Genomic DNA, 25,636 nt, shown 5'->3' with positions numbered 1-25,636 from the left:
TTTTTTTTATTCTAAAAACACTTTATTGTATCAGATAGGGGTAATCATTCGTTATAATGGTTTAGTCACTAGCATTAATGTTAATAAAATGTTTGATTTACAATAGAGTATAGCCCCGTTTTATGTACACATACGATGTATGAAATTGCTGGTGTAGTTTTATTTATCAAATTGTTTTCAACAAGTTTTTTTACTTATTTTTGCAGTGAAGTGGGAAAAGATAGTTTTTTATCAATTGTTGATTTATCTCGGTGATACGGGAAAATTACTCATCACGGAGATGATCACGTCGTTGACAGAATGAAAAAATCCACTGAATTTTTAATTTCCCATTTCTTTAATTACAGTCCAATTAATTAATTGGCGCTTCGACGAAAGTGTGATTTATTCTTATGACTCGTGTGACATATTTGGCAGGTATAAAAAATTAAGGCATTCGTTGAATTCGAAATCCTTCAGTGTTATCATCGCAATAATCAATTTGTTGGATTTCAATAATTTGTTGATTCACTCGTCAAGACCATTCAATGGACATTGACAATAGGACGGAGGCGAATTTTGAGACAAAGAGGACAACAAGTATCTCTTCGAAATGGCGATCGTTTAAAAATTCAACGTGATCGAATCAATCCTTGCGTCACAAATTCAATGGTTTTAGTTTTAAAAATTGTTTCGAGTTTTTTTTGTCGGCTTTTCGTTTAATATAAAAGGCACAATGTTTCACAGAGGCGACTTCTATGCTTTCTATAGACTCTCTTTGTGGTTTTCAATTCGCGATCCTATTTTTACACGAGCATTACACGTCTGCATTTACAGTCTTTCATTTATTCAATTATTTTTAATTCTGTGGAGAAGTGGTGGAGAGATTTATCGTGAATATCTCGGAAATAATTGGGTTTAGGTGAAAATGTCATCAGACATTTTTCGCAGGAAATTGAATTCTCTACAGAAAATGTCATCTCCTCTGCTTCACCACTTCACAACAGAGCCATTTCTTCATATATTTCTATATAAATTTATTGATACTCGAGCAAGCGAGTGGTCCTGAGCCTAAAACTTCACTCTGAGCCAGCAGTGGCTCCAAAGGCATTGGAAAATTTATTTCTCATCATTTTCCCTAGAAACTCTACTTCAATTATCGCAATTAATTATCATAGCAATGGCACGGTGACGCAACTCTTCGGCCAGACGTATTTCATCAATTCTCGTATCGGAAGCGTGAAAACATACATCTCATGTATGTTATACAATAATATGTAACGAAAAAGAGAAATCACCAGTGAAGAACGAGAGATGAATCCAAATTTGTATTCAATATTTTGCGAATATCTCGAAAACTATCAGACTGAGAGAAAAACATCAGAGGAACTTTTTGTAGGAAATTTAATTCTCCAGAAAAAATGTTTTATGACATTTTTTTATAAATCCACTCGTTCTCGAGATATTCGCAATTTAATATGGCTCGTCTTTCGTTCTTCCCCAATGATACAGTCATTAGTTGAAAAAGAAATGATAAAAACTCACTTTGACATACTCCACAGGGTAACCGAAGGTTTCACATCTCATTCACACGCTCAGTCACCAAATGATACAATTCATAAACTCCATAATCACTTTATTCGTCGCGTTTTATTGATCTACGTATAAATAAAATTTATTTACAAACGAATATTAATTTCGTGTTCTACAAAATTCTTAATAAATTAAAATAATCGCACGATATATCATTTTTTTACAAATTTTATCGTCAATAAATCGTGCGTTTTATCATTTGTATTTTATAAAATAACAAAAAGAAAAAAAAACCTCTTTACTTCATTTTTTGTGTTAGAATTAATTAAAAATTCTATCCTTAAACGAACAAATAAATCAATTGCGTTTAGTCGTTGAAAATATAGACTGCAACACAATAAATCAATTGAAATAAAAATAAGAAAAAGCTAGAACAATGAGGTACCAAGCTTATTCGAGCAGTCAATTATCCATCCATTTGTGGTATTATTTGTGGATTCGACATTATTGTGTTTAATTTTTTTATATAACAATAAAAAAAACAATCATTTCGTCATTGAAATGCGAAAAGGCATGAGGCTGACTGACTACGTCTGCATTTGTGACGTAGCATAGCTTCACTTTGAAAATCATTTTGTTTGGTGAATTGGTGGAGAAGAGATTATACCTCATTAATTAGTGGTTTTATCAAAAAATATGAAAAGACATTTTTTACAGAGAATTTCATAAACTACAAAAAGTTCCCACACGATTTTCCTCTAAACCTATTCACTCAGAAGATATTCGCAAAATAAACTGCCCTCATTTCGCTCGTTCTCGATTACCAAATCCGAATCACGACTTAAGGATGGAATTATCTCATTAATGAGTGGTTTTACGGGAAAATGTCACTAAACATTTTTCGCAGAGAATTTCATTATCTTCAAAAAGTTCCCGTGACATTTTCCTCCAAACCTCTTAATTCAGAAGATATTTACAGAATACTCCACAATCTCCACCAATTCCCCCCACAATGTGTAATCAATAATTCACTTGAATGTTCTCCACTGAGTCTGGGGGGGTAGGGAAGGCACATATGGCGTTGGTATTTGTCAATATTCATTACCAGACAATAGACATAACAATAAACAATTCGTTGATCACCTGCAGGGCGCTAGTAGCACTTCTAGCCAGCAGGGACACGATGTCACCTCTTGTCTCGAGTACTTGGGGCCCCAGCCCTTGGCAAAACTTATTCGTACGGAATTGGCATCAACAGGACCAGTGGAATTCAATGAATCACCGTAGGACAGACGTACATTCGGCCTCTTTGATCTGTCGAAAATGTTGAGGCAGAATCCAGGGGGGACACGGTATACCAGGAGAGTGCGGGACTCTGGATCGTCGAGGGTCGGTGAATTTACGAATATTGGGGTGTCAGACCTGTTGTACGCCCATACGCCATCTGATTCTTGACTTAACATCAGACCTGGAACAAATATTTTTGTTAAAAACGATGAAAATAATTTTTTTTTTCATCTACAGGTGAAGAAAATGATGAGTTGTTAATTAATTATTTAATTATGAGGGGAAGGGAAGAGGAGGAAATTTCAAAGGACTTGGTGACTAATTTTTAGGATAATTAATTACAATAATTGATAAAGAAATAAATTTTCCAATGCACTGAGGCTCAGAGTGAAGTTTTAGGCTCAGGACCACTCGCTTGCTCGAGTATCAATAAATTTGTAGAGAAATATATGAAGAAATGGCTCTGTTGTGAAGTGGTGAAGCAGAGGAGACGACACTTTCTGTAGAGAATTCAATGTCCTGCGAAAAATGTCTGATGACATTTTCACCTAAACCCAATTGTTTCCGAGATATTCACGATAAATCTCTCCACCACTTCTCCACAGAATTGAAAATAATTGAATAAATGAAAGACTGTAAATGCAGACGTGTAATGCTCGTGTAAAAATAGGATCGCGAATTGAAAAATCACAAAGAGAGTCTATAGAAAGCATAGAAGTCGCCTCTGTGAAACATTGTGCCTTTTATATTAAACGAAAAGCCGACAAAAAAAACTCGAAACAATTTTTAAAACTAAAACCATTGAATTTGTGACGCAAGGATTGATTCGATCACGTTGAATTTTTAAACGATCGCCATTTCGAAGAGATACTTGTTGTCCTCTTTATCTCAAAATTCGCCTCCGTCCTATTGTCAATGTCCATAGAATGGTCTTGACGAGTGAATCAACAAATTATTGAAATCCAACAACTTGATTATTGCGATGATAATACTGAAGGATTTCGAATTCACCGAATGCCTTGGTTTTTCATACCCGCCAAATATGTCACGCGAGTCATAAGAATCAATCGCAATTCCGTCGAAACGCGAATGAATCAATCAATTGAATTGTAATTGAAGAAATCATCAGCAGAAGAACCAATAAATTCTGTCGAAAACGTAATTACCTCGCGGCATTCTCGGAGTAATCACCACTAAAAATATTTTCAAACAAATCAGGAAAGTTTATCATTGAAAAATCACGAGCAATAGGTAACGAGAGATAAAAATGAGNTGAAAAATCACGAGCAAAAGGTAACGAGAGATAAAAATGAGAGGTAAATAAGGAGATAAGATGCCGGGAGATGTCGAGGGGTTGAGAGGGGGGGGGGACCAGTGGAGAAGACAGGGGTATCATTTGCATATTTTGCTCGAGGATGAATGAGGGATTTGTGGCACGCAATATTCGGTTTACCTAGGCCAATTTTCTGTCGTGTCCTTCGAACTGCTGCCGAGGATCCGTGATTCTGGGCGAGGCTTGCGAGACAGAGGCCATCACCATCGTGGAGTGAGTCGAAGACACTTATCGTTGATGCTTCAACTGGATAGAGCCTTCCCACTCTACCACCGAGCTCCCAATAGGCTAACGTACACCATTCCTTCTTGTCTTCGTTGTGCTCTGGAATTTCAATAATTTTATATGTCAATTTTGATATTAATTTCGTTGGAATTATCGTAACTGATTCATCATCCAAACGCGTAAGTCGAGTTAAGGGTGGAATAATCTGGTTAACGAGGGGATTTATCGAAAAATGCCAATAGAATTTTTTTATTAAGAATTTCGTAAGCTACAAAAAGTTCCCACAAAATTTTCATGTAAACTCTGCGGTTCTAGAGATATTCGCAAAATACACTGCCCTCATTTTCATTTTTATTGTCATTTTGGTTGCAAAAATGAAAACGTCATTGATATTTCACCTAGATCATTCCCCACGGTTCTAAAAATGAACAAAGAAATCCCAAAACAATAAAAAAACAGGATCTATGTAAATAAACGAGGCAGACAGAACCCAAATCATTCTAACGATGAAGTTATCTCGTTAATGAGTAGATTTATCGAAAAATGTCATGAAACTTTTTTTCTAGGGAATTTCATAAGCTGCAAAAAGTTCCTGCAATATTTTTCTCTAAACCCTTCAGTTCCGGAGATATTCGCAAAATCAATAAATAAATCCCAAAATGAGAAAAAAAACCAAATCATTCTAACGATGGAGTTATCTCGCTAATGAGTGGATTTATCGAAAAATGTCAACAGACTTTTTTTCCAGGGAATTTCATAAGCTACAAAAATTTCCCACAACATTTTCCTCTAAACCTTTTAGCTCAGGAGATATTCGCGAAATAAACTGCCTTCCTCTCCTCATTTTCATCTCAACTTCCCTTCAAAAATCAAAACTGCATTGACATTTCCCCCAGCCCCTTTCCCCGCTCTCGAAACAAAATCAACAAATAAATCCCAAAGGGAGAAAAAAAAAAGCAGTATCCATGTAAATAAACGAGGCAGGCAGTACCCACTGGCAGCCCACAGTGCCGACATTACAAGCTCCCCGAGACCCGTTCTACCACCGTCATCAAGACTCCAGCAATCATCTCATCGTTTTCATCCTTGCCGCAGCGTGTGCGCCTGCCACAGAAATATTTTTCGTTTTGCCCTCCCATGCCCCATTCCCCGTACAAAACCCAACCAAAACCACCTCCCCTCTGCACCCCACCCCCCTCAGCCCTCCTCTTCCCCGCCATCATATTCGTCGTTCAGTTTGCGTAGAAAAACTGCTCGTCTCGCCGCGAAAATTATAATGCTCGACCGAGAGTGGCGGCGGCCCTAACAACCTACGTCGGATCACGCAAATTGCATACGGCTGGGGCATCAGTTCACACATATGTATACCACATACACATGTATTTTTCAAGAACCACATGCCTTACTTATGATTATTATCATCATCATTATACACATCGGGAGAGAGAATCGACAAAATCGATCATGCGACGAGAATTTTAACGGAAGAATTGGGTTTTTTTACTCGCTGGGAAAATTATCGTTTGGCGAATTTTTATGGAGTTCGGGGGGTTTATTTGAGGTTTTGAAATTGTTCGCGGAGAATATCCCCTGATTTTTTCCGTCTGGAGCCAGTGGTCGAGGTTTTTACGGAATAATTGCTTCGAATGATGAAAAACCAGTCGAAAATAGTTGAGTGAAAGTTACTGAGCGAATATCTCGGGGGGAATTTGTTTTAAGGGAAAAATGTCGGGAGAGCAAATGTAGGTTTTGAAATTCCACGGAAAAAATGGAAAGTCGGTTTTTCGCCTGAATGCAATCTTTTTTGAGATATTTGAGGATTAAGTAGAGAATAATTCCTTGTAATGTGGTAGAACGTAAAAAGGAATTCCCGTACTATTTCACGAATATCTCCAAAATCGGTGGGTTTAGAAAAAAAAATGTCAAGAGACCAAATTTAGTTCATGAAATTCCCTGCAAAAAGTGCCGTATCAATTGTTCCCCTAAACCCCGTACTTTCCGAGATATTCGGCAGCCTGAAAGTCTGATGAAAAATCCACGTAAAAACGATTTCCCAAAACAAAATTATCAAAACAACAACAATTGGCAATTAATGACGATTTGATCGGCCGTTTCCAGCTCACTTCCCCATCGACGAATGCACCACAGCCAAAAAAACCCCAGAAATACAATTTCCCGGCGATAAACTCCACCGCTGGGGTCAGATACTGCAGTTGATGCATGCAAATTCTTCAACTTGTTGAAGGGGTCGGCGTTGGGGGGGTGGGGGGTAGGCATGCAGGGCTGGGCAAATGCGTACACATGTTAATGACAAATTTGTGGGGAAAAATGAAAATAAAAAAAGGCATTTTACTTGCACGATGCCTTCCATGTGATAAAAATAGATATTACGAGTTTAACACGGCGCCAAGATTGCGGGCTATCGTGACGATTACGTCATCGGTGTACGGATGGAGACGATGAGGGTTACCTCCTTCCCCCCACCCCACCCCCCTTGGAATGAGTGTTTTGTGGTGTGTGTGTTACCAACAGGCGCAAGGACGTCCGTTGGCGACGTGATGTTGAGGCTGATGTTGACCAAGTTTTTGGAATTGATAGATTTTGGGAAAAAATGATCTTTCGGGATTTAATGAGGGGGTTTGAGGGGGAGGGAGTCGGGGGGGAGGGGTTTATTAAGGGGTGGAAGACGTGTTCTTCGATGGAGTCACTGGGGATATTAAGGGGATTTTTTTGAATTGATGGAAACGAATTGCAGAAGGAGGAAATGGATTTCAAAGAATGAATGGGGTTTCTTTTGTGAATAAGTGGGGATGGAGGGGGTGGGGAGGGAAATGTTGGGGGAGTTTTTTGTGGGGGATTTTGTGAGCTACAAAAAGTTCCTTTGACATTTTTATCTGGGCTCAATGGTTGCTGAGATATTCACGAAATTCTGGGGATGAAAATTTTGGGGATGAAAATTTTGAATTTCTCTTCGTTCAAAGTAGAGCGTTAGAATTTTGTAAATATCTTTGGAACTACTGGGTTTAGAGAAAAATTTTAAATAGACTTTTGGTAGATAATTCCACGGGCTAGAAAAAATTAGTATCACATTTTTACGTAAACCCAACGGTTGTCCAGATATTCACGAAATACCGCCAATAAAACTTTTCGTATTTCAAAATTCTTCAAAAATTGTTCAATTCAGATATAAAATATGTTTAAAAAAGACACCAACTAATTAACTAACATTAAGAGTATATTACAATTTATATATTTTGCGGATATGTAATGGTAAATTGTAAAACATTTATTGGTAGCTGAAACCGCCCGAAAGGGGCTCGGAAGCTTAATAAAAAAAATTGATTTTCATTCAATAAAAATGTGATTTCAATCTCTTAAATATCGAAAAAAATGCATTCCTTGAGTCAAATACCCTCTCCCCCCTCAATAACTAAAAACGAATAATGAAACAATGAACAAGGAGGCCACACAACTATCCCCACACTCTGAGCATCGGTGAATGCGTCCGTTATGCAGCTTCGACGCAGGTGACCTATGTCCTTCCTACGGCCTTACGCTCCCCTCAAGCCCCCCTCGAAAAAAAATTGATCATCAAAAAAGGCGAACGTGCATTCGATTCTATTCTCATTAGATTGTTTATCGCACTTGCCAATGGAATTCCGTTAAACACTCGTCGGGGAGAGGGAACTCGAGGAGTGTCATTGACGGGAAAAGACCAGTCGTCGTACGATCGAGAATAAATACATAAGTATCATACATTTATTGGTTCTGATACAATTCGCATGGGTGTAGAAGCCGCTCGGAATTTTTTTGAGGGAAACGGGAGGTGATGTTGAACGGTAAAAAGGCGAATTGAGTGGGTCCTACGCCAGTGGAGGCGCCACATACCAGGCGCCGGCTAACCTCCTCCTTCGGACGTATCGCCCCTCTCTCGCCCCCCCGGCCCGCCCCTCTTCGCTCATTCCTCTTGTTTTACCACCCAGTTTGTGAAACGGCTGCCAGGCCGATCGGCCAACGCTCGACAGGCAGAACGGCCTACGTTTATTTTACCCGGCTCTAAATGCTGGCCTCTTGTCGCTGCATTGGGCATTTTTTTTCAGGTTCTTTGGGGAATCACCCGGGTTTTTTATGCTGGAGATGGTTTTTTAATGGGGCAGAACGGGGGTTGATAATTTTAAATTGGAATTTTTGATTTTGCAGATTTTTCTTTATCTTTTGGTTTATTGGGAAGATTGAAAGGACTTAGGAATAAGTTTATTATTATTTTTTTTCATTACTGGGGGTTGGAAGGGGTTATTGGGGTATTTTTATGCAGGAGAATTTTTTTTAATGGGGTAGAACGGGGGTTGATAATTTTAAAGTGGGATTTTTGGTTTTGCAGATTTTTCTTCATTTTTTGGTTTATTGGGAAGATTGAAAGGACTTGGGAACAGGTTTATTTATTTTTTTTTTTCATTTCTGGGGGTTGGAAGGGGTTATTGGGGTATTTTTATGTAGGAGATATTTTTTAATGGGGCAGAACGGGGGGTTGATAATTTTAAAGTGGGATTTTTGGTTTTGCAGATTTTTCTTCATCTTTTGGTTTATTGGGAAGATTGAAAGGACTTGGGAACAGGTTTATTTTATTTTATTTTTTCATTTCTGGGGGTTGGAAGGGGTTATTGGGGGATTTTTATGCGGGAGAAATTTTTTTAATGGGGCAGAACGGGGGTTGATAATTTTAAAGTGGGATTTTTCTTCATCTTTTGGTTTATTGGAAAGACTTAGAAGACATTTTTTTGTTTCTGGGGGGATGGGAGAATTTACTGGGATTTCGAAGAATATCTCCGGGGTCACTAGTTTTTGTGGAAAAATGTTCGGAGATGATTTTTAGATCGTGAAATTATACATAAAAAATGTCATCAGTTTTTCGCTGGGATATTCAAAGATTAATGAAGGAAGAAATCTTCAAAATGAAATTACTCCAAAATGCATTCCTCACATAATTCCCCAAGCATTTCCAAAACCATTAGTTTTGGCAAAAAAATGTCAAGAAACCAAATTCAGCTCTTAAAATTTCCTACAAAAAATATTCCGTAATATTTACCCGTAAACCCACTAGTTCCCGAGCTATTCGAAGATTAATCAAAGAAGAAATCCTCGAAACAAAACTACCCAAAAATGCTTCCCCCCAATGGCCCAAGTATCTCCAAAACCGTTAGTGTTATCAAAAAAGTGTTGAGAGTCAATTTTCAGCTTTCAAAATTTCCCCCAAAAACTATTCTACCACTTTTTCCTCTAAGCCCCCGAGTTCTCGAGGAATTCAAAGTCAAAACCCTCCCGTCCTCAAAATCCCGCTCCAAAACAACGTCCCACATTTTCGCAAATATCTAAAAAGCCATTGGAATTACAAAAAAAACGTTCAAACATGATTTTTAGCTCTCGAAATTTCCCCCAAAAAACCTCATATCACTTTTTCCTCTAAACCCCCCAGGTCCCGAGATATCCACGCAGAACTACCCCACCGCTATTCTAAAATCCCCAGTCCATTTATGAACCGTAAACCTCGCGAATTAATTAAATCCCCCGTAATTACACATTGGCTATTAATCAAACGTCAATGTATGCCAAGTATCCAGCATCTCTCTCCCTCATATTTTCGATAGCTCCTACGTGCACATTGGTTAAGCCATTCGGTTACCGATTAAAGTCCATGAGGATTATTTTTAGGATTTTAAACTGAAAGGAAACTATCATAACTCGAGTGTGTGTCTGGACAGGGGGATAACGCACACACTCATTCTAAAATACTCGTTATATACGGTTCGGGTTAGAGTCGACGACACAACGATGGCGCCAGGACACATTCCTCTTTGGCGCTGGATTAACGGCAAGTGCGAGCAAGAGAGAGAGAGAGAGGGAGAAAAAGAGAGAGAAAATTGTAAACAGAGAGGGATAAAACGGTGAGATTCTTCGGGAGATAGAGAGGGACTGACTCTGATTCGTACCGAAATAATACAGGACCATAAATACGAGGAGAAAAGATACGAAACGCGGAGAATCACGATTTTGTGGGCAGATTTGCGGATGTGGGAATCATTTTTGTTGAGGTTTTTTTTGAGGGATTTTTTGGGGAGTTGAGGGACTGGCGCTTGCGCAACGGACGGCGACCTGTTGCTGGGCAATTCCGACCATTCACGAGAGAGTTTTGATGGATAACCGAGCGTAAACCCCGGGCGCAACGAAACTTTTGGTTGATTCATGAAATTCGGGAGGTGTGGGGTGGCGACATCGGGGAGAGGGTTTGAGGGGCAGTAATCTTGGGAGGTATTGGGTTTAGGGGAAAATGTCATAAGACTCTTTTTGCGAGGAATTTTGAGAGCTAAATTTGGTCTACCGACGTTTTTTTGATGGAACTAACGGTTTTGCAAATATTTTCGAAATTGCAAGAATGCGTTTTGGGGTCGTCATTCTCATATCAGAAACGGATTTATTCCCACGAGAAATCCTCGAATATCTCTGTAATTAACGGGATTAGGGAAGAAAGTGATAAGACTTTTACTGTGGGAAATTTCAAGAGCTCAATTCGGTCTTCAGACATTTTTTTTCTAAAACTAACGGTTTTTAAGATATTTGCGAATTGCGTGGACAAGTTTTATTCAGAATGTCCTCCTGACATCCATCATTACTCTTCAGATATCTCCGAGAGTCCTCGGTTTACGAGAAAATCTCAGAAGACCTTTTCCGCGGAGAATTCAATTCTCCACAGAAAATGTCCTCTGCAATTTCCCCTCAAATCCAGTACTTCAGGAGATATTCCCAAAATAAAATTGAAAAAACCCTCGACTTCACACGGTAAAGGATTACATCAGATTTTTCGAGTCTTCAGTGTCTCAATGTCTCCACTCAAGACCCCAATTGAATGGAAAAATGAATGGCAACCTCTCCATAAGCCGTAAAATGTTCAAGGAGGGAAAAGCGGACGGAGGTCGGGCTCGTACCCGCCGACGAGACACACACGGCAGCTGTCTGGCGCCAGGCCTCTCTTGTATGCTGCCCTCCATATTTCCTTCCCCCCGCCGGCTCCCCCCGGCCGCTTCAAAACTCATCGTCGGCTCGACGAAAATTTTCGAGGGGAACTGGTCAACTCCGGCTCAACATTTTCCACGAAAAAATTCCATTCATCGCGCCCATTCTCTCAGCCCGAGATGAGATAAAAGAACATGATTTTTCGTTTTTCTTTTTCTCGTTATTTTCTCTTCTCCTCGCCCCGTTCTCTTGAATTTTTTTCCCGTTGTTTCTTCGGCGAAATGTGAATAGAAGCCTCGACTCTCGCGCGTTTGACTGTGACTCTGCCACGGTAGTATCGACTATCGGACGGCGTATTCAGGGACAAAAATAGAACGGGGGTACGATGTGTAGTGAAATGGCCGGAGAGAGAGAGGAGTTGGGATAGCCGCGCAACGAAAATATGTTGTTTTGAATTTTTTTCAGGAATTCGTTACCCCGCTGGGATGTTTACTTTTATTAACGATTGAAAAAAGAATCACATTACCTTCACCGTCGGTGGTTAACGAGTCCGGAAGTCGCGAGGGCTCGGCGGCATTTCCACGCGCCTCCGTTTGGCTGGATTGCACGGCACCTGAGGGAAAATAATGGGGATTAGTTGGGGGAATGGTAATTGGGGAGAGAAGGGTAACGAGTTTTTTGTTCAAGGGCTTGAAAAGGTCTCTTGAGTTTTTTAGAAGCTACCTTTACGAGGGGCAATTCGATAATTGAAAAGTTTTGCGAAACACTTGAACACTTTCGGAAGTATCTTGGGAGCGGTTGGCTTTGCTGGAGAAATGTCTGGAGACCAAATTTAGCTATTGAAATTCCCCACAAAAAGTTATATATGACTCTTTATCGTAAAGCTAGTGATTAGTGAGATATTCGAAGGTTAATCAAAGAATTATCCCTCGATATGAGAAAAACGAGTTTAAATGGTATTCTTTCACTATTTCGCGAATATCTTCAGAACCGTTAGTTCTCTATAAAAAATGTCTGGAGACCAAATTTAGCCCTTGAAATTTCCCACAAAAAGGGTTCTATGACTTTTCCCTCTAAACTCACTCATTAATACAATAAATTAAGACAAATCGAATAACTAATACCCAACGATTCAGTTAAATCAAACGAGCAGTTCCAGGAAATTAAATAATACTAAACTAAACCCCCTAACCCCCCCACAAAAATAATTTTCCTTCTCCCCAGCCTTTCCAATGACCTCTCACCCCTCGGCCCCTCAAAAAAAACATCAAGAGACCTTTCCCAAAAACTGAAAATCTCCCCAAAACCCGTGTCTCGGCATTTCTCACCCCACCCCAGGGGGCACTCGTAAGTGCAAGAGCTACCGGTACGTGTAATAATAGCCGCTCGCTATAAGGAATCACTCGTCGGACATTTAGGCGCCGAGTTTCCTCTAAAAATCATATCCCCCTCAGATAAAATAAATAAATCCTTACCTTCTTGCTTAGCAACTCTCTCAGCCGGTATCAGACAGTACGGGGGCGGTGGCGACTCTGCAAAAACAAATATCCGTGGCTCAAGTCATCATCATCTCTCATATCTCATACACCGTTTACACATCATCCCCAAAATATAATGCGAAAGGAGAAAAAAATATATGTATCATCTCGGGATGTAATTGTGCGTGCGCGCGCGTGAATGTGTGTGTGTGTGTTTTTAGTATGATGTTTCAGTCTGATCGCAAAGTGGTATCCTCCTCACTAGCGCCGGCTGGCTGGCCTCGACAATTAGCTGGCGCCAGCAATGACACGCGGTGGCGGCATCCCCACCCCTTTCCTGTTCCCCTCTACGTCGTACAACCGCTAAACAACCGGCTTCTACTCCTCTTTTCGTTCTTTCGTTATTTCTTTTTCGGTGGGGTTTTGGATTTTCTTTCTCCCACCGGTCGCGGCCGGTTCCCTCGGTGCACGGCTTCGATGATATTTCCCCCGCGTCCCGACCCCCCGCGGACGCGCCAAACCTCGCGGACGCCTTTCCCTTTTCTTCGGCGATGGAGAATGACGAGAGTTCGGGGGTTTTGGGCTGTATCGCGGGAGGGGGAGGGTTTACGGGAAAATGCGTCGAGAAGTTTTTGTAGGGAATTTAATTTCATACAAAAAAGGTCCTGAGGGGTTTTCTGATCGGAGGGGGGGTTCTGGAGATATTCGCGAACGAAGTTGAAGGGATTTTTAGGAATTGCGTCGTTGGTGTTACACGTTTTTTGCTTATTTTTTTATTATCTCGTCAGGGTCTGGGATTAGGGAAAAATGTCGCGGGAAGTTTTTGCGGGGAATTTAATTTTCTACAAAAAAGATCTTTATGAATTTTTTAATTGGGTTTGTCGTTCTAGAGATATTTGGGAACGAAGGTAAAGGGATTCTTCCACAACTTTTCGTTTTTCCAAAATTACTTTGATAAATAGTTTCATTATCTTGGTAATGAGTGAATTCCGGAGAAAACACTCCGTGAACTTTTTGTAGAATATTAAATTCCCCGCAAAAATGCTTTGTGACATTTTCCTGTAGGACCACTAGCTCACGAGATAAAGCCGCGCAAAACTGAACTAGATCATAATACCGTAAATCCCCAGAAACCAAGTACTTCCTATTTTCATTACGATAAGCCGATAATTCAATTTGAAATTCTGTTTTTATCGTATGCAGACTGTCACCGATTACCATTATACCGAGGAAAAGAATCACAATGATTTCAAAACACGTCGTTACGTAAAGCATGGCGCCTAGTGTCGTCAATCCACTACACGTTTTATCCCTTCTGCTTTACTCCGTCTGGATGACCATTGCCACCGGCAACTCTTAATCCCAATGCTAATTGAAATGATCATCAAATCATCTTCCAAAACACCTCGCCCTCCCCCCTCCCCCTCCCTCGAACAAACAGAGCCTTCTCAACAGGAAATTCATCAACAAATGGAAAAGAAATCGAGGAAAAAAAAATGAATCAATTTCTCGTGACCTAGTACTATTTTTTTGAACACTTGATTTATGAAAATTCCGCTATCTCTCGATTCATTGACAGAACACTTGCGAGAAATACGTGTGCGACTGGAAATTCGATAATGATTTATGCGAAGTCACTTCAAGATAAAAACAAATAAACTGATTATGTAGAGTACACGATGGAGTGTCAGGCTAATTTTCAATGCTCACTTTTCCTCAATGAATTCAGAATATTCTACGTCAATTAAAAAAACCCATTTGAGTCCTTTCAATCGAACGAAATTCTTCAAATTTTATTTTAAGAGAAAGGTTTTCTTCGCAACGGTTGATATTTCGATTTAGTTTTAATTCTGCAGAATAAATGAATGAAGGACAAAAAATGCGAGAACTCGTCACAATTTAAGTGCATTTATACTATTCAAAGTGCGTCGGGATTTAAAATGAATAAATTGTGCAAAATTTCCAATGAACATTTTCCTGAATTTATCCCAAATTATTTCGTTTTCATCTTTTGTATCTCAGGGGAACAATAAATTGCTTCTAATAGCAATAATAATACCGATAATGCCTTGTGAAATACTGTTGTTAATACTAAACTTTTTAATACTAAACTCTAGTCAAAATACCGTTACAAGTTTCGATTACAGCCTTCATGGCCCTCATGTTTTTGTTTACCGATTACAACTCCAATTCTATTATTGATATTTATGTACCTGCATTAAGTGTTAAAGGGAAGGGAACAAAATGTAAATAAGACATGTGAAGCTGAAACAAATTCAATTAAATTCAATTTTCCCCTGACGAATATTCTACTAGTTCCCTCTTAATTTTTAATCAACGAAAAATTACGAACCCGATATGTAACTGAAGCTACAGTATTCCTTTTTCCGTTGTTATGCGTTTAGTTGAGTTAAATTCCATAGTTTTGAAAATAATCAATTTTAAAGAGAGCCATTCACATTTTCCTGGGTGAATGCATGGCACCGACCCCATACGTGAGGGATTAACAACTCACTACAATAAAATAGAGGGTGGGGTAAAACGGACACTGGACTTTTTCCAAATTATTCATAACTCAGAAACAAATTGATCAATTGAGCTCAGTTCAAGCTCGTCACAAAGGGAAAGAATCGTTCTTTATATTGAAAAAAAAAAGATTAAATTTTATCAACATTTCAACCCCCCATCAACATTTAAGCAAAAGTCAAAGGGGTCCGTTTTCCCCAACCTCCCCTAGTAACCTAAAATGAATGTAAAACAATAGTTACGATCTTACCAGGTTTACAAAGTCGACTCCAGTGATACGGATTGCAGCAGACATACGAAGAATCCATTGCGGAATGACACACTGGTAATTTCTTAAGATCCTTCGACTGAGACAGATCGGGCCACCTCCACATCTGACAAGCGAGTAAATTCGCAGGTTCATTCACAACATTAACCACATTAACAATAGCCACATCGTCCCCCCCAGTGCCCTCATCGTCCTCCTCCTGTCCCGCACTATTCACATGTTTCATCTCACAATGCCTGCACTTGGACCTCTGCCTAGTGTCCGAGTGTCTGTGCCTCAGGGGATGATGGTGCCTGGCACTTCTGCTGAGGTGCCTGTGCCTCCTGTAGTGATCCTGCTGCTCGTCCCTGCTGCTGTTGATCCTCCTGACGAGAACACAGCCAGCGAGATCAGCCCCACAGCTCTCCACCGATGTCACCAGCATCTCCAGCTGATTCTCCTTGAGGGCTTTGAGTAATTCCTTGCACCTCGACAATCGTCCATCCACCAAATCCTCGTTGTCCTCCTCAACTCCACCACAACAGGCCTGGTGGAGTCTGTTGACAACACTCCTGTCGGCAATCTCTCTTGGAAGATCTCTCCTACCCCCACAATCACTCCCCGTCGATGCGACAGCTACTCTATTGCTCGTTGTGTCATTTAATTGACCTGAGGTAACAGTTGGTACTTTAATTTGCGCTGATGTAGTCCCTTGAGTCTCACACTCGGTTTCATACTCCCGGTGGATCTTGGCCTTTAGCAGACGTCTAGTTAATACCGTACGTTTGCTCCAGAACATGAACATGAAACAGGATATGCCGCAGGTGCATTTGGGTGCCAGTACTTTAGCTTTTTTACGGTGGGGAAATGGTGAGCTCGTGGGGGCTTTTGGGGCCTTTTCAGCTATTTTGTTTGGGGATTGCTTTAGATCGCTGGGGAGTCGCTCAGGCCACGGGTGAGGCGTCTGGAATTGACTGGGACTGCTCGGCTCTTGGTCTTCTTCTCGGTCTTGGCCTTCTTCTTGTAATGATCCTCTTCGTCTTCTTCGCCCTCGTCTTTATCGTCGCCACCGCATCCGCCGTCGGCGCTTTGGCACCGCATAACACTGATTTCCAACTATCACTCATTAGTTTTCGACTAGCGATTGACATAATTTTTGGGGGGGCATAGTTTTCAGGGGGAGGGGGTCCTCGGGTTAGAGTGGGGGGCGGCTAGCAGAGCTCGATGGCCGGGCGGCGTGGACTGTCGCCATTCACTGGGGGAGAGAAAATTCGGGGATTAGTTGTGAGGGCTTTTGATTTTTTCGGTTCAGTAGCGAAGTGGGAAACCGGCTCAAGTCGACTTGTCTGCCAATTCGGTTTTTGAGGAATATTTCCGAATCTGAGGGAAGTAGCGAAATTTTCGTTATGACATTTGTTGTAGCTCTCAATCGGCTCTGCAAAAAAGGTTCTAATAAAAATTTTGCTATTGCCCTTTGATTCCGAGATATTTATTGAAAACTGGTCAATAGTCAAAACTGACTTGAACCGTTCTACCACTTCGCTACTGATTTATTTTTGAGGTAGGGGAGGGCGGGGCAAAATGGAACTGTCGGAAAACTACTTGTTTGACGCAGTTCAAGCAAAACAATTGTTTATTAATTTTTGTGTAGGGAAGGGTAGGGCAAAATGGGCACTTTTGACTTTGTGATGAGCTTGGACTGAGCTCAATTGATAAATCTGTTTCTGAGTTATGAATAATTAAAGGAAAGTCGAAAGTGTCCATTTTACCCCACCCTCCCCACCGGGAGAAGATTTTGTCAATGGATTAATTGAAAATAAAATGAAACAGCAAAATGCAAATGTGATGCTGAATTTCAATCGAATGAAAAAAGAAGTTTAATCAGCCTGATCTAATCAATTAAACTGTAGTCAATTGAATTATAAGGCGAATAAAATTTATTGTTCTCTTTCAGGTTCAACTTCACGGTTTTGGAATTGTTTTCGTGAGGAGGGAGTTTAGGAGGAATTTTTCGAGACAATTTCGGCGTTGCAGAACGTGTAATTTGATATTTTTTGTTTAGGAATTCGTTACAGAGATAATTTGATGTTTAACGAGATGGAAAATGGGATTTTCAATACGAAATTCGGTTGAAGAGGGTTAAAGGTGGGATTATCTCGGTAAGGAGTGGTTTTGGAGATAAATGTTACAGATTTTTATTTGTGGAGAATTAATTTGTCTACAAAAATGTATTTGGACTTGTTCTTCTAAAACCACGCGATATCAAGTAAATTCGGTTTAAAACACTTGAGACGGATCGAATGATCAATAACTAATCGTCGATTCATCTCGATAAGAGGTGCCTCTACACCGAATTGAATTCAACAATCAATTATCATTGATTTACCCCGACGACAAGTACTTCAATCAGAAAATGTCACAAAAAATTTTTACTGGAGAATGGAATTCTCCGCAAAAATATTTTTTGACATTTACTTCCAAAACTCCTTCTCACCGAGATAATTCTCATCGATTTCCCTGGACAAGTGCTTCAACGAGAAAACGTCAAGAGAATTCCGATAAAAAATTTCTTCTCCAAAAGACTTCTCACATTTTCTCATGAGCTGCACTGAAAAAGTTCACGAACCGAATTCAAAATCAATTCCCCCGAACCCTAGATTACCATCGACAAGAGGGGACTCCATAAAAAACAGTCAACCCCACGTTCCCCGAAAAATTCCTCCTCCCGACGAAAATCCGGAGAACCCCTCTCGACGCGACACCCTCGTTACTCCTCCAGCCGCCTAAAAATGAATTCCCCGCACGCGATTCAAAAACCAACAAGTAAAATCCCGTATTTACGACGTTGAAGAAAGAGAAAACGGCGAGGGGTCGAGTGCACCGACGTCGCGACGCCGTTTTCGTACTATTTGACGATAAAATAAATATCTATATCTGCATTGAGACAACAAAAAATGATTCTATATCTGTATCAGTATCAACGCGGAGTGAATAATAGTTCAACTTACATTTCACACACACACATACACATACACATAAACACACACGCGCGAATTGTTTTAAATACAATGCGATTGGGGGATTGGTTGTTTGCGATTAACCGAGGGGATTCGAGATAAAAGTAGTGACGAGAGGCCGCGAGGGAGAGACAAAAAGAATTTTAATTGACTTTGATCGAGAGAAGAAAACGTACAAACTTTCAGTTATTTCTTCCTTTTCACTCGGGGCTCTTCAGTTGGTGTCACCAGTGGTTTTTAAACGCAGTCGGGGGCTCTTTGGGGGTATTTTTAGGGGGTGGAGACACTTGGGAACTTGGGGAGACGGATAAAAATACTAGAAAGCACCCGGAGGTGACGATTTAACGGGTTTTTTTTTAACAAGTGGTGTACGAGCCGCAGCCGTACACCAGGCACTCGGACTTACTAGAGCCACACACGAGGTCCAGGGCCGTCACGAGTCTACGTCTCTCCCTCCAACGCCCCCGGCTTGGCGCCGCACCGCTCACGCGAAGACTGCGCGCGCAGGAGCGGACGGAGGGGGGACTGTCGATTTAATGCTGTAGATCGGGATTTTATTTCGCGTGGAGGTGGAGAACCGAAGATGGCGGTCGGGGGAGGACTCTGGATCATCGCGGGGGGCGCCGGGAAATTTTTAAATTTTTTAAATTGGAATTTTTCGGTTTTTTCACTATTATTCTGGTTTAGTTATCACGCTCTTCTCTTCGTTGGAATGACAATAATCATTGGAAAATTGGCGAATGAAGGGGATTATTTTACAAATTGAAGAACACAAGTGAAATTGTAGGGAAATGATTGATCGTCCGGGGGCGCGAGGAAATTTTTAAATTTTTGAAATTGGAATTTTTCGATTTTTTCACTATTATTCTAGTTTAGTTATCACGCTCTTCTCTTCGTTGGAATGATAATAATTATTGGAAAATTGGCGAATGGAGGAGATTATTTTAGAAAAGTGAAGAACACAAATGAAATGATAGGAAAATGATTGAACAAAAAATTTCGGCCCTGAATTTCCGGTTTATTTTTAATTTTCAAGTGGAACGGTCTTCAGGTTTTTATAATTTTGGAAATAACTCGAGAACGCGTGGATCTAGGGAAAAATCTCATAAGACCTTTTTTCTAGAGCATGGAATTCTCTGCAAAAAAGATTGTATGGTATTTTCCCCTAAATCCACTCATTAACGAGATAATTTCACTTTTCTCCAACACCTATATCAACTGCAAATTTTGTGTGATGCATTTACTAATTATATAATCATTTCACTATTTCAGGATGAAATTCTCTGAAAAAAACTTTCAAAATTTTTCCCTAAACTCACTCAGCAGCTGTATAACAGCGTAATCACTCTCCTCGTCTACAAAAAAAATTGTTGTTTCTGTTTGAAACCGCGAAGACTATTTACGACTGTTTAAGAACATAATTTAAATATCTCAAGAATTTTAAACATTTTATCCCTCGTCGGTTCGTTTGGAATCCAATATCAACAGTGGGTCCCTCTCCAAATAAATAGTTGTCGTCCCTCGGGGATAAAAATGGGAATAATTTCCCTTCGTTTATGTTGTGTTTAACAACGTGTTGGACGTGCGGAAACACGTAGTACCGTCCGTGAGGGGGAGGAGGGGGGTAAAATAGTATGGTTAATGTGCGTGTTTTACGTGATACGAGGAATGAGAAAGAAGGTTTTGAACGCTCAAGACGAAAGGAATCCCAATGATAAAGTGGGAGAGGGGAAGGCAAAAGAAAGGCATTCGTAGGTCGTCGCTCATAAATTGGCTAATTTTAGAAAACGGGTTTTGATGGTAGAATACCCGTGAAAACGATGGATTTTGTAATTCTAGGGATTCAAATTCAACTTCTCTAAGTGAATAACAAGCAGAAATTAACGAATTATTAGTAATTAATTCGGGGAATTGATGAAATATCAGGGTTTCAACGCAAAAATTTTCATAATTTAACAATTATTTTGGTAATGAGGACTTTTAGAAGAGAATGTCAGAGTATTTCTCCGGTTTATGAAATTTCTGACAAAAAAGTCCAGACGTTTCCCTCTAAACCCAATAATTAGCGAGATAATTACGCAATCAGGGAAGGGAATTATCCTCTTAAGCGTGATTCCGCTAAGTTTGATATGTCTGTAAATATCTCGGGAGCGAGTGACTCTAGGGGAAAATGTGACAAAAACTTTTTTGTAGAGGAGAAAATTTCCGACAAAAATGTCCTCTGACTTTTTCGTCTAAACTCTATAGTTACCGAGATAACTGCGGTGTTAAACTGGTAAACAAAAGCGGCAATCAACGAGCAATCAACGAGGTTTTCCAGCGTCTACATTTTTTCAAATATCTCGGAGACCATCAGGTTTATCAAAAAACGTCAGAAGACTTTTCTGTAGCTGACAAAATTTCCAACAAAAAATATTTTCTCATATTTTTCGATAAAACCGTTAATTCCGGGGGAAATCGCAAATGAAAAAGTCCGTTTGGTTCTTTCACATCACTAATTAATGAAAACTCACTTGCATTCTCCTTCAATCTCAATCCAAACCACAAAAATCCTTCACTGCTGATCACTCTCAAGACCCGAACAGTCGTACAACTCAGTGGCCACTAAACTGATTCAGAATTCCCTCCGCAACCCCTATTTGTAAGGGGGATGTAGGCGCGACGTTGTTGGCCAGTTGGCGCCGGTTCACCATTCTTCGCTGGATAACTCGTGGGTGGTGCAAAGAGAAGGCGCCTTTTTACCCCTCTCTGAATGCTCCTCGCGACGAAATTTCCATCCCCCTTTTTATCTGTCTCGTTCGTCCCCCATCAATTTTACAAAACCCCACCTCCTCCTGGTGAATCCATCCAGTGACTGAACACATAAACAGATTGGTAAATTTAACATGAAATTGAAAAAAAAAATCGTCTTTCTACTCCCATTATTTCTCCTTCTTCCTAAAATAATTTTTTTTAGATGCCCCGAAATTTTATTTCCTCTTTTTCTCTTAAATTAAAAAGTGAAAATTGTTGTTGTATGAATAGTGCATTGTAATAAACGGGACTATTTTTTAAAATTGTTTATTCATCTTAAAAACAGAAAATTATAGGAGAAAACGTCACAGAATTTTTTTGTAGCCGAACATATTTTCAAGGAAAAATTCCTTTGATGTTTTCTTCTAAAATCATTTATTACTGCGATAAATGCAGATTCATCAAGAGTTGGATGGCATTGCGATTGCGCATGCGCTCGCTCCCTTCGCTCTCCATTCAGAATGTAGGGAGAGGGGGTATGACAACTCTGAATACTCAATTCATTAGAAATGAAATTTTGTTTCATTTCTAATGAAATTCAGTAGTGCACTATGATGAACAGAATTTAAGTTTTTTAATTGTTAATTTATCTCAAAAACGGGGGATTTGAGGAGAAAACGTCACATAACTTTTTTATAGCCGAACATAGTTCCAACGAAAAATGTCTTTTGATGTTTTCTTTTAAAGTCACTCATTACTGCGATAATTGCAGATTTATCAAGAGTAGTCAGATTTGGATAGCACCGCCACTGCGCATGCGCTCGCTCCCTTCGCTCCCTATTCAAAATCTAAGGAGAGGAGAGAACGACAACTCTCAATACGCAATTAATAAGAACGAATGTCCAACAAAATCAATTATTATTGTGATAAATACACATTTATCAAGCCTCGCACGCAGATTTGATGACGAAAAAAAATAGAAAGACGTGAATTGAGAGAAAGTGAACGATTCAACGAATGCGAAAACGTGTTTTTGTTGCTCCGGCCAGGGGGTTTATGCCCCCGATGTTTTTGGTGAGTAAACTGGCAACTCGTAACGACAGACTTCCCCCCCGAGCAAACGACACACACATATCGGAGCCAATAGAGTCGGTTGAACGATTCGGGCAAAAGGGGGAGAAAACGTGGAAAAGTCGGGATGGGTATGAGGGTGGAGGCTCCAACGGGCCACCGACGGCTGGCCCGACTGGCGACTTGGATCTCCTTGTTTATCATCCTCTTCCTCTTCCCATACCCACTGAGTACCATTCCCTTTATGCTACCGTATAACAAGCGTCAAAACACTTGGCGCCCCCCACGAATGTATTTTCAGGGGGAAAAAACAATGGGGTAACGAAAAATTAGGGGTGAAGGCGCCTGACGGTCGATCCTGTCACCGTGCGTGTCTGATAATATTGTTTCAGGGGAGTCAATCACTCGTGTCTTGGGATGATATTCATTGTCCGCTGATACTGCGCACTGATACAATGAAGAAGCGCGGAGGGGAGCGACGAAAGAAGACAAGCAAAAAATTTTTTTGATTACTTCGGGAATATCTGGAGAACTGGCAGGTTTAGAGAAAAATGTCGTAGAACATTTTTCGTAGGGAATTTAATTTCCTATAAAAAAGGTCCTTAGAAGTTTTTACCTAAACCCACTGGGTTCCAAGATATTCCCAAGATCTCAAAACCCAAAAATTTCTGAAACAAGAAAATGCAAAAAAAAGTGTTTTCTTACGCCAGAAAAATCTCGGAAACTATGGAGTTTAGAAGAAAATGCCATAAGACATTTTCTGTAGAGAATTCAATTTCTCACAAAAAAGTTCTCTACTCATTTTTCCTAAAGCCGCTAGTTCCCGAGATATTCGCGAAATAACCGGAGAGATGCTGAATCTGCAAGAAGCATCCCTTCATTCTGCATTCTCCCAACCTTCTGCGCCCCATCCTCCCCCCGGCGATTAAAACCCCCCCTAAAATCGACGAATTGAAACACGAGATGTCGAGATATGAAAAAAGGACATCAGCAAAGCCAAAGAAAACAAGGAGACACTGATAGAAAAAAAAAAATGAGAGGCAAGGATAGGGGGATGTCCCGTTGGCGTCAACCCCGAGGTTTGGCGTCTCTCCTCGGCGTCGTCGGGACGTTGGGACTCGTCTCCTCCGGGGGCTTCACCCAGGGGTACCCCAACAGAGGCCAGGCTACTCTGTCCCTAACGCTGACTGGCTGGCGCCGGTTTCGACTGTGCTTTGACGCCAGTTAAACCGTCGTCGGCGCGACGCTCGTCCGCGCCATCGGGCTAGACTCTTCCTCGGCAATACTCTACCCATCTGACACTCTTTGGCGCTTACCCGATGGCTCCTGCGCTCTTTTTCTCCCCCTCTTCCATCTATCTGTGCATTCACACACATTGGGGACGAAACGATATGATAAACCAAAGTGCAGAAATTGGTATACGAGGGATATCAAGACCGGTTGGCACCAGAAACTCGATGGGAGAATCAATTCTATTGAAAATTGAATGCCGAGGGGAAGCGGTTCGACGATAAAGCGGCCGGGGGAGGGGACTGGGGGACCTTTTTGGGATTTAAAAAAGGGGTCTGAGGTTTTTTGATTATGTGAAGGGTTTGAAGGCATTTGAGGAGGTTTTTAGGAACGAAAAATGTTGGGTCTTGGGAACAGTCGCAAACAATTTAAAAAAAATATTTTTTGATGATGCTAGTAATGAGAATACTTCAGAAAATAGTTTAATTCAATGAATGATTTTAATGTAATGAATGGAATAATTTAATAAATAATTTAATTTAATTTGGATTAAATTAAATTAAAATATTTTGATATTGTTATGAATATCGAACTCTCAGGGGCGTTCTTCCATTTTGACGTTATTTTCTCTTCTTTCCCCTCAACTCCCTTAATTTCCCTTAGTTTTGAAAGTTACCACTATTCTATTGTTGTTATTTTAGTTTTGCTTCGGGTTGTCCTCACCCTCTCATATTTTCTCTCTCCCCTTTTAAATTAATAAACTCTCCATAACTATTTCCGCGGCCTTTTCAATATTTATCGATGAGTTCACTAATTTTTGCAGAACTTTAACATTATCTTGTGAATGCCTCAAAACCATTTAATTTCGAGGAAAAAAATTCAAGAGGCGTTTTTTCATAAAAAATTCAATTCTCCAGAAAAAACTATATTTTCCATTTGTTTAATATCAACTAAAAGGCCCCTAAATACTCCGCAAAACCTGAACTTTTAATCGTGGAAATAAAGTATTTGTTGTCCCCCATCGCCTCATTATCCCCAAACAATTAAATTCTCCTCAAAATAAAAAAAAAATCTCACAACTCACAACAAAAATAAACCCAATCCCTCAACCCGTGGCATTTCCGCGTGAATTTCCCCCCGCAGTCCCAAAATTTACCAAAAATTCTAACGACCTCTCACTGGAAGGACTTTGCCAATGCAAAACGCTCTTTCTTCTATCTCCCCTCGCCCCCCTCTCCGCGCCCCCTCGTCGTCCCCATCGTCGCCAAGACGAGCCTCTAATCCCCTCACTCCCACCAACAATATCCCAGACAATTGCACAATCCCGATAAGATAACGAATGGTGCGACGGATGTTATGCTACAAAATTAAACTCCACTCCTTTTTTTTTCGAAAATTCAAAAGATTAATGGGCATGTGCGCAATGCTCTCGGCCGTACAACACGACCCACGCGGATGAAAAAATGCCCCGCGGTTCGGCGAAAGGGGGAGGGGACGGCGGCCGGGGCACAAAGGGGCCGGGGGGGGAGGGAGCAGGGGCACAACAGGGTCCGGGGGGAGGGGGCAGGGGCACAAAGGGGGGAAGGATGGATGATACAATTTAGTTTCCATCAATTGTGGCCAACAGTTTGGATACGTCCCGCCTTGCGCATACTCTCACAGTTAAATTCCAAGTTGTTGTTTTTAGACCGTTTCCAGGCGTTCCAGTTTGTCCGGTGAATATGAGCTACACGGGCCCAACTTATGTGGGCCTGGACCTCAGCACACAGCAGGTTCAATTATTTTTTGTTATCATCACGATAATTGTACCCCCATTTCCCTTTAAACGCCAACTGCACAGTTTTTTCTCATTTCTCATTCCTCGTTTTCTCGGTTTTTGTGGGTTTTTTTTAGCTGTTTTTTTTTGCGGGGCTGGGGACCGCTCGGCGGGCGAGACGCATTTGCATGAATGTTTTTTTTTTGGGGGGGG

At 40.6% G+C, this 25,636-nt stretch overlaps 2 protein-coding genes across 7 annotated transcripts in view; one reads left to right on the top strand and one right to left on the bottom strand.

The window, feature by feature from the left end:
• On the bottom strand, positions 1–21,218 carry LOC107043270 (mothers against decapentaplegic homolog 6). Of its 6 annotated transcripts, none has more exons than XM_015264691.2 (6): positions 21,147–21,218; positions 15,620–16,871; positions 12,841–12,897; positions 11,892–11,978; positions 4,253–4,456; positions 1–2,980 (listed from the first exon to the last, which is right to left on the bottom strand). In XM_015264691.2, exons 2-6 carry the CDS (start codon positions 16,419–16,421, stop codon positions 2,652–2,654), a joined length of 1,479 nt encoding a protein of 492 aa, XP_015120177.1. In that variant the 5' UTR covers positions 16,422–16,871; positions 21,147–21,218; the 3' UTR covers positions 1–2,651. The 6 variants fall into 6 exon arrangements, with proteins under 6 accessions (XP_015120177.1, XP_015120176.1, XP_015120175.1 ...); XM_015264690.1 differs by lacking the exon at positions 21,147–21,218 and adding an exon at positions 19,040–19,073; XM_015264689.1 differs by lacking the exon at positions 21,147–21,218 and adding an exon at positions 18,625–19,040.
• Positions 21,219–25,309: 4,091 nt separating this feature from the next.
• The window catches only part of LOC107043245 (xylulose kinase), a 5,551-nt gene continuing 5,224 nt past the window's right edge, over positions 25,310–25,636 (top strand). Inside the window, exon 1 of the mRNA XM_015264642.1 lies at positions 25,310–25,439. Coding sequence (XP_015120128.1) covers positions 25,389–25,439 — 51 coding nt within the window. The 5' untranslated portion in view covers positions 25,310–25,388. The remainder of the gene's footprint in view (positions 25,440–25,636) is intronic.

The sequence above is a fragment of the Diachasma alloeum genome, unplaced genomic scaffold (assembly GCF_001412515.2).
Source record: "Diachasma alloeum isolate Michigan unplaced genomic scaffold, Dall2.0 Dall_scaffold_00557, whole genome shotgun sequence".
Classification (NCBI taxonomy): domain Eukaryota; kingdom Metazoa; phylum Arthropoda; class Insecta; order Hymenoptera; family Braconidae; genus Diachasma; species Diachasma alloeum.
The sequence above is the reverse complement of the archived record's forward strand: the minus strand, read 5'-3'. Positions and strand labels throughout refer to the sequence as shown.

Bases quoted from the DNA above. Each gene is read 5' to 3' on its own strand.
- LOC107043270 (XM_015264691.2), bottom strand. From the start codon at position 16,421: ATGTTCATGTTCTGGAGCAAACGTACGGTATTAACTAGACGTCTGCTA. The intron at 12,898-15,619 runs GTAAGATCGTAA...TTGTTTTTGCAG, and splicing joins GAGTCGACTTTGTAAACCTG to AGTCGCCACCGCCCCCGTAC. The intron at 4,457-11,891 runs GTAATGTGATTC...TTGAAATTCCAG, and splicing joins GTTAACCACCGACGGTGAAG to AGCACAACGAAGACAAGAAG.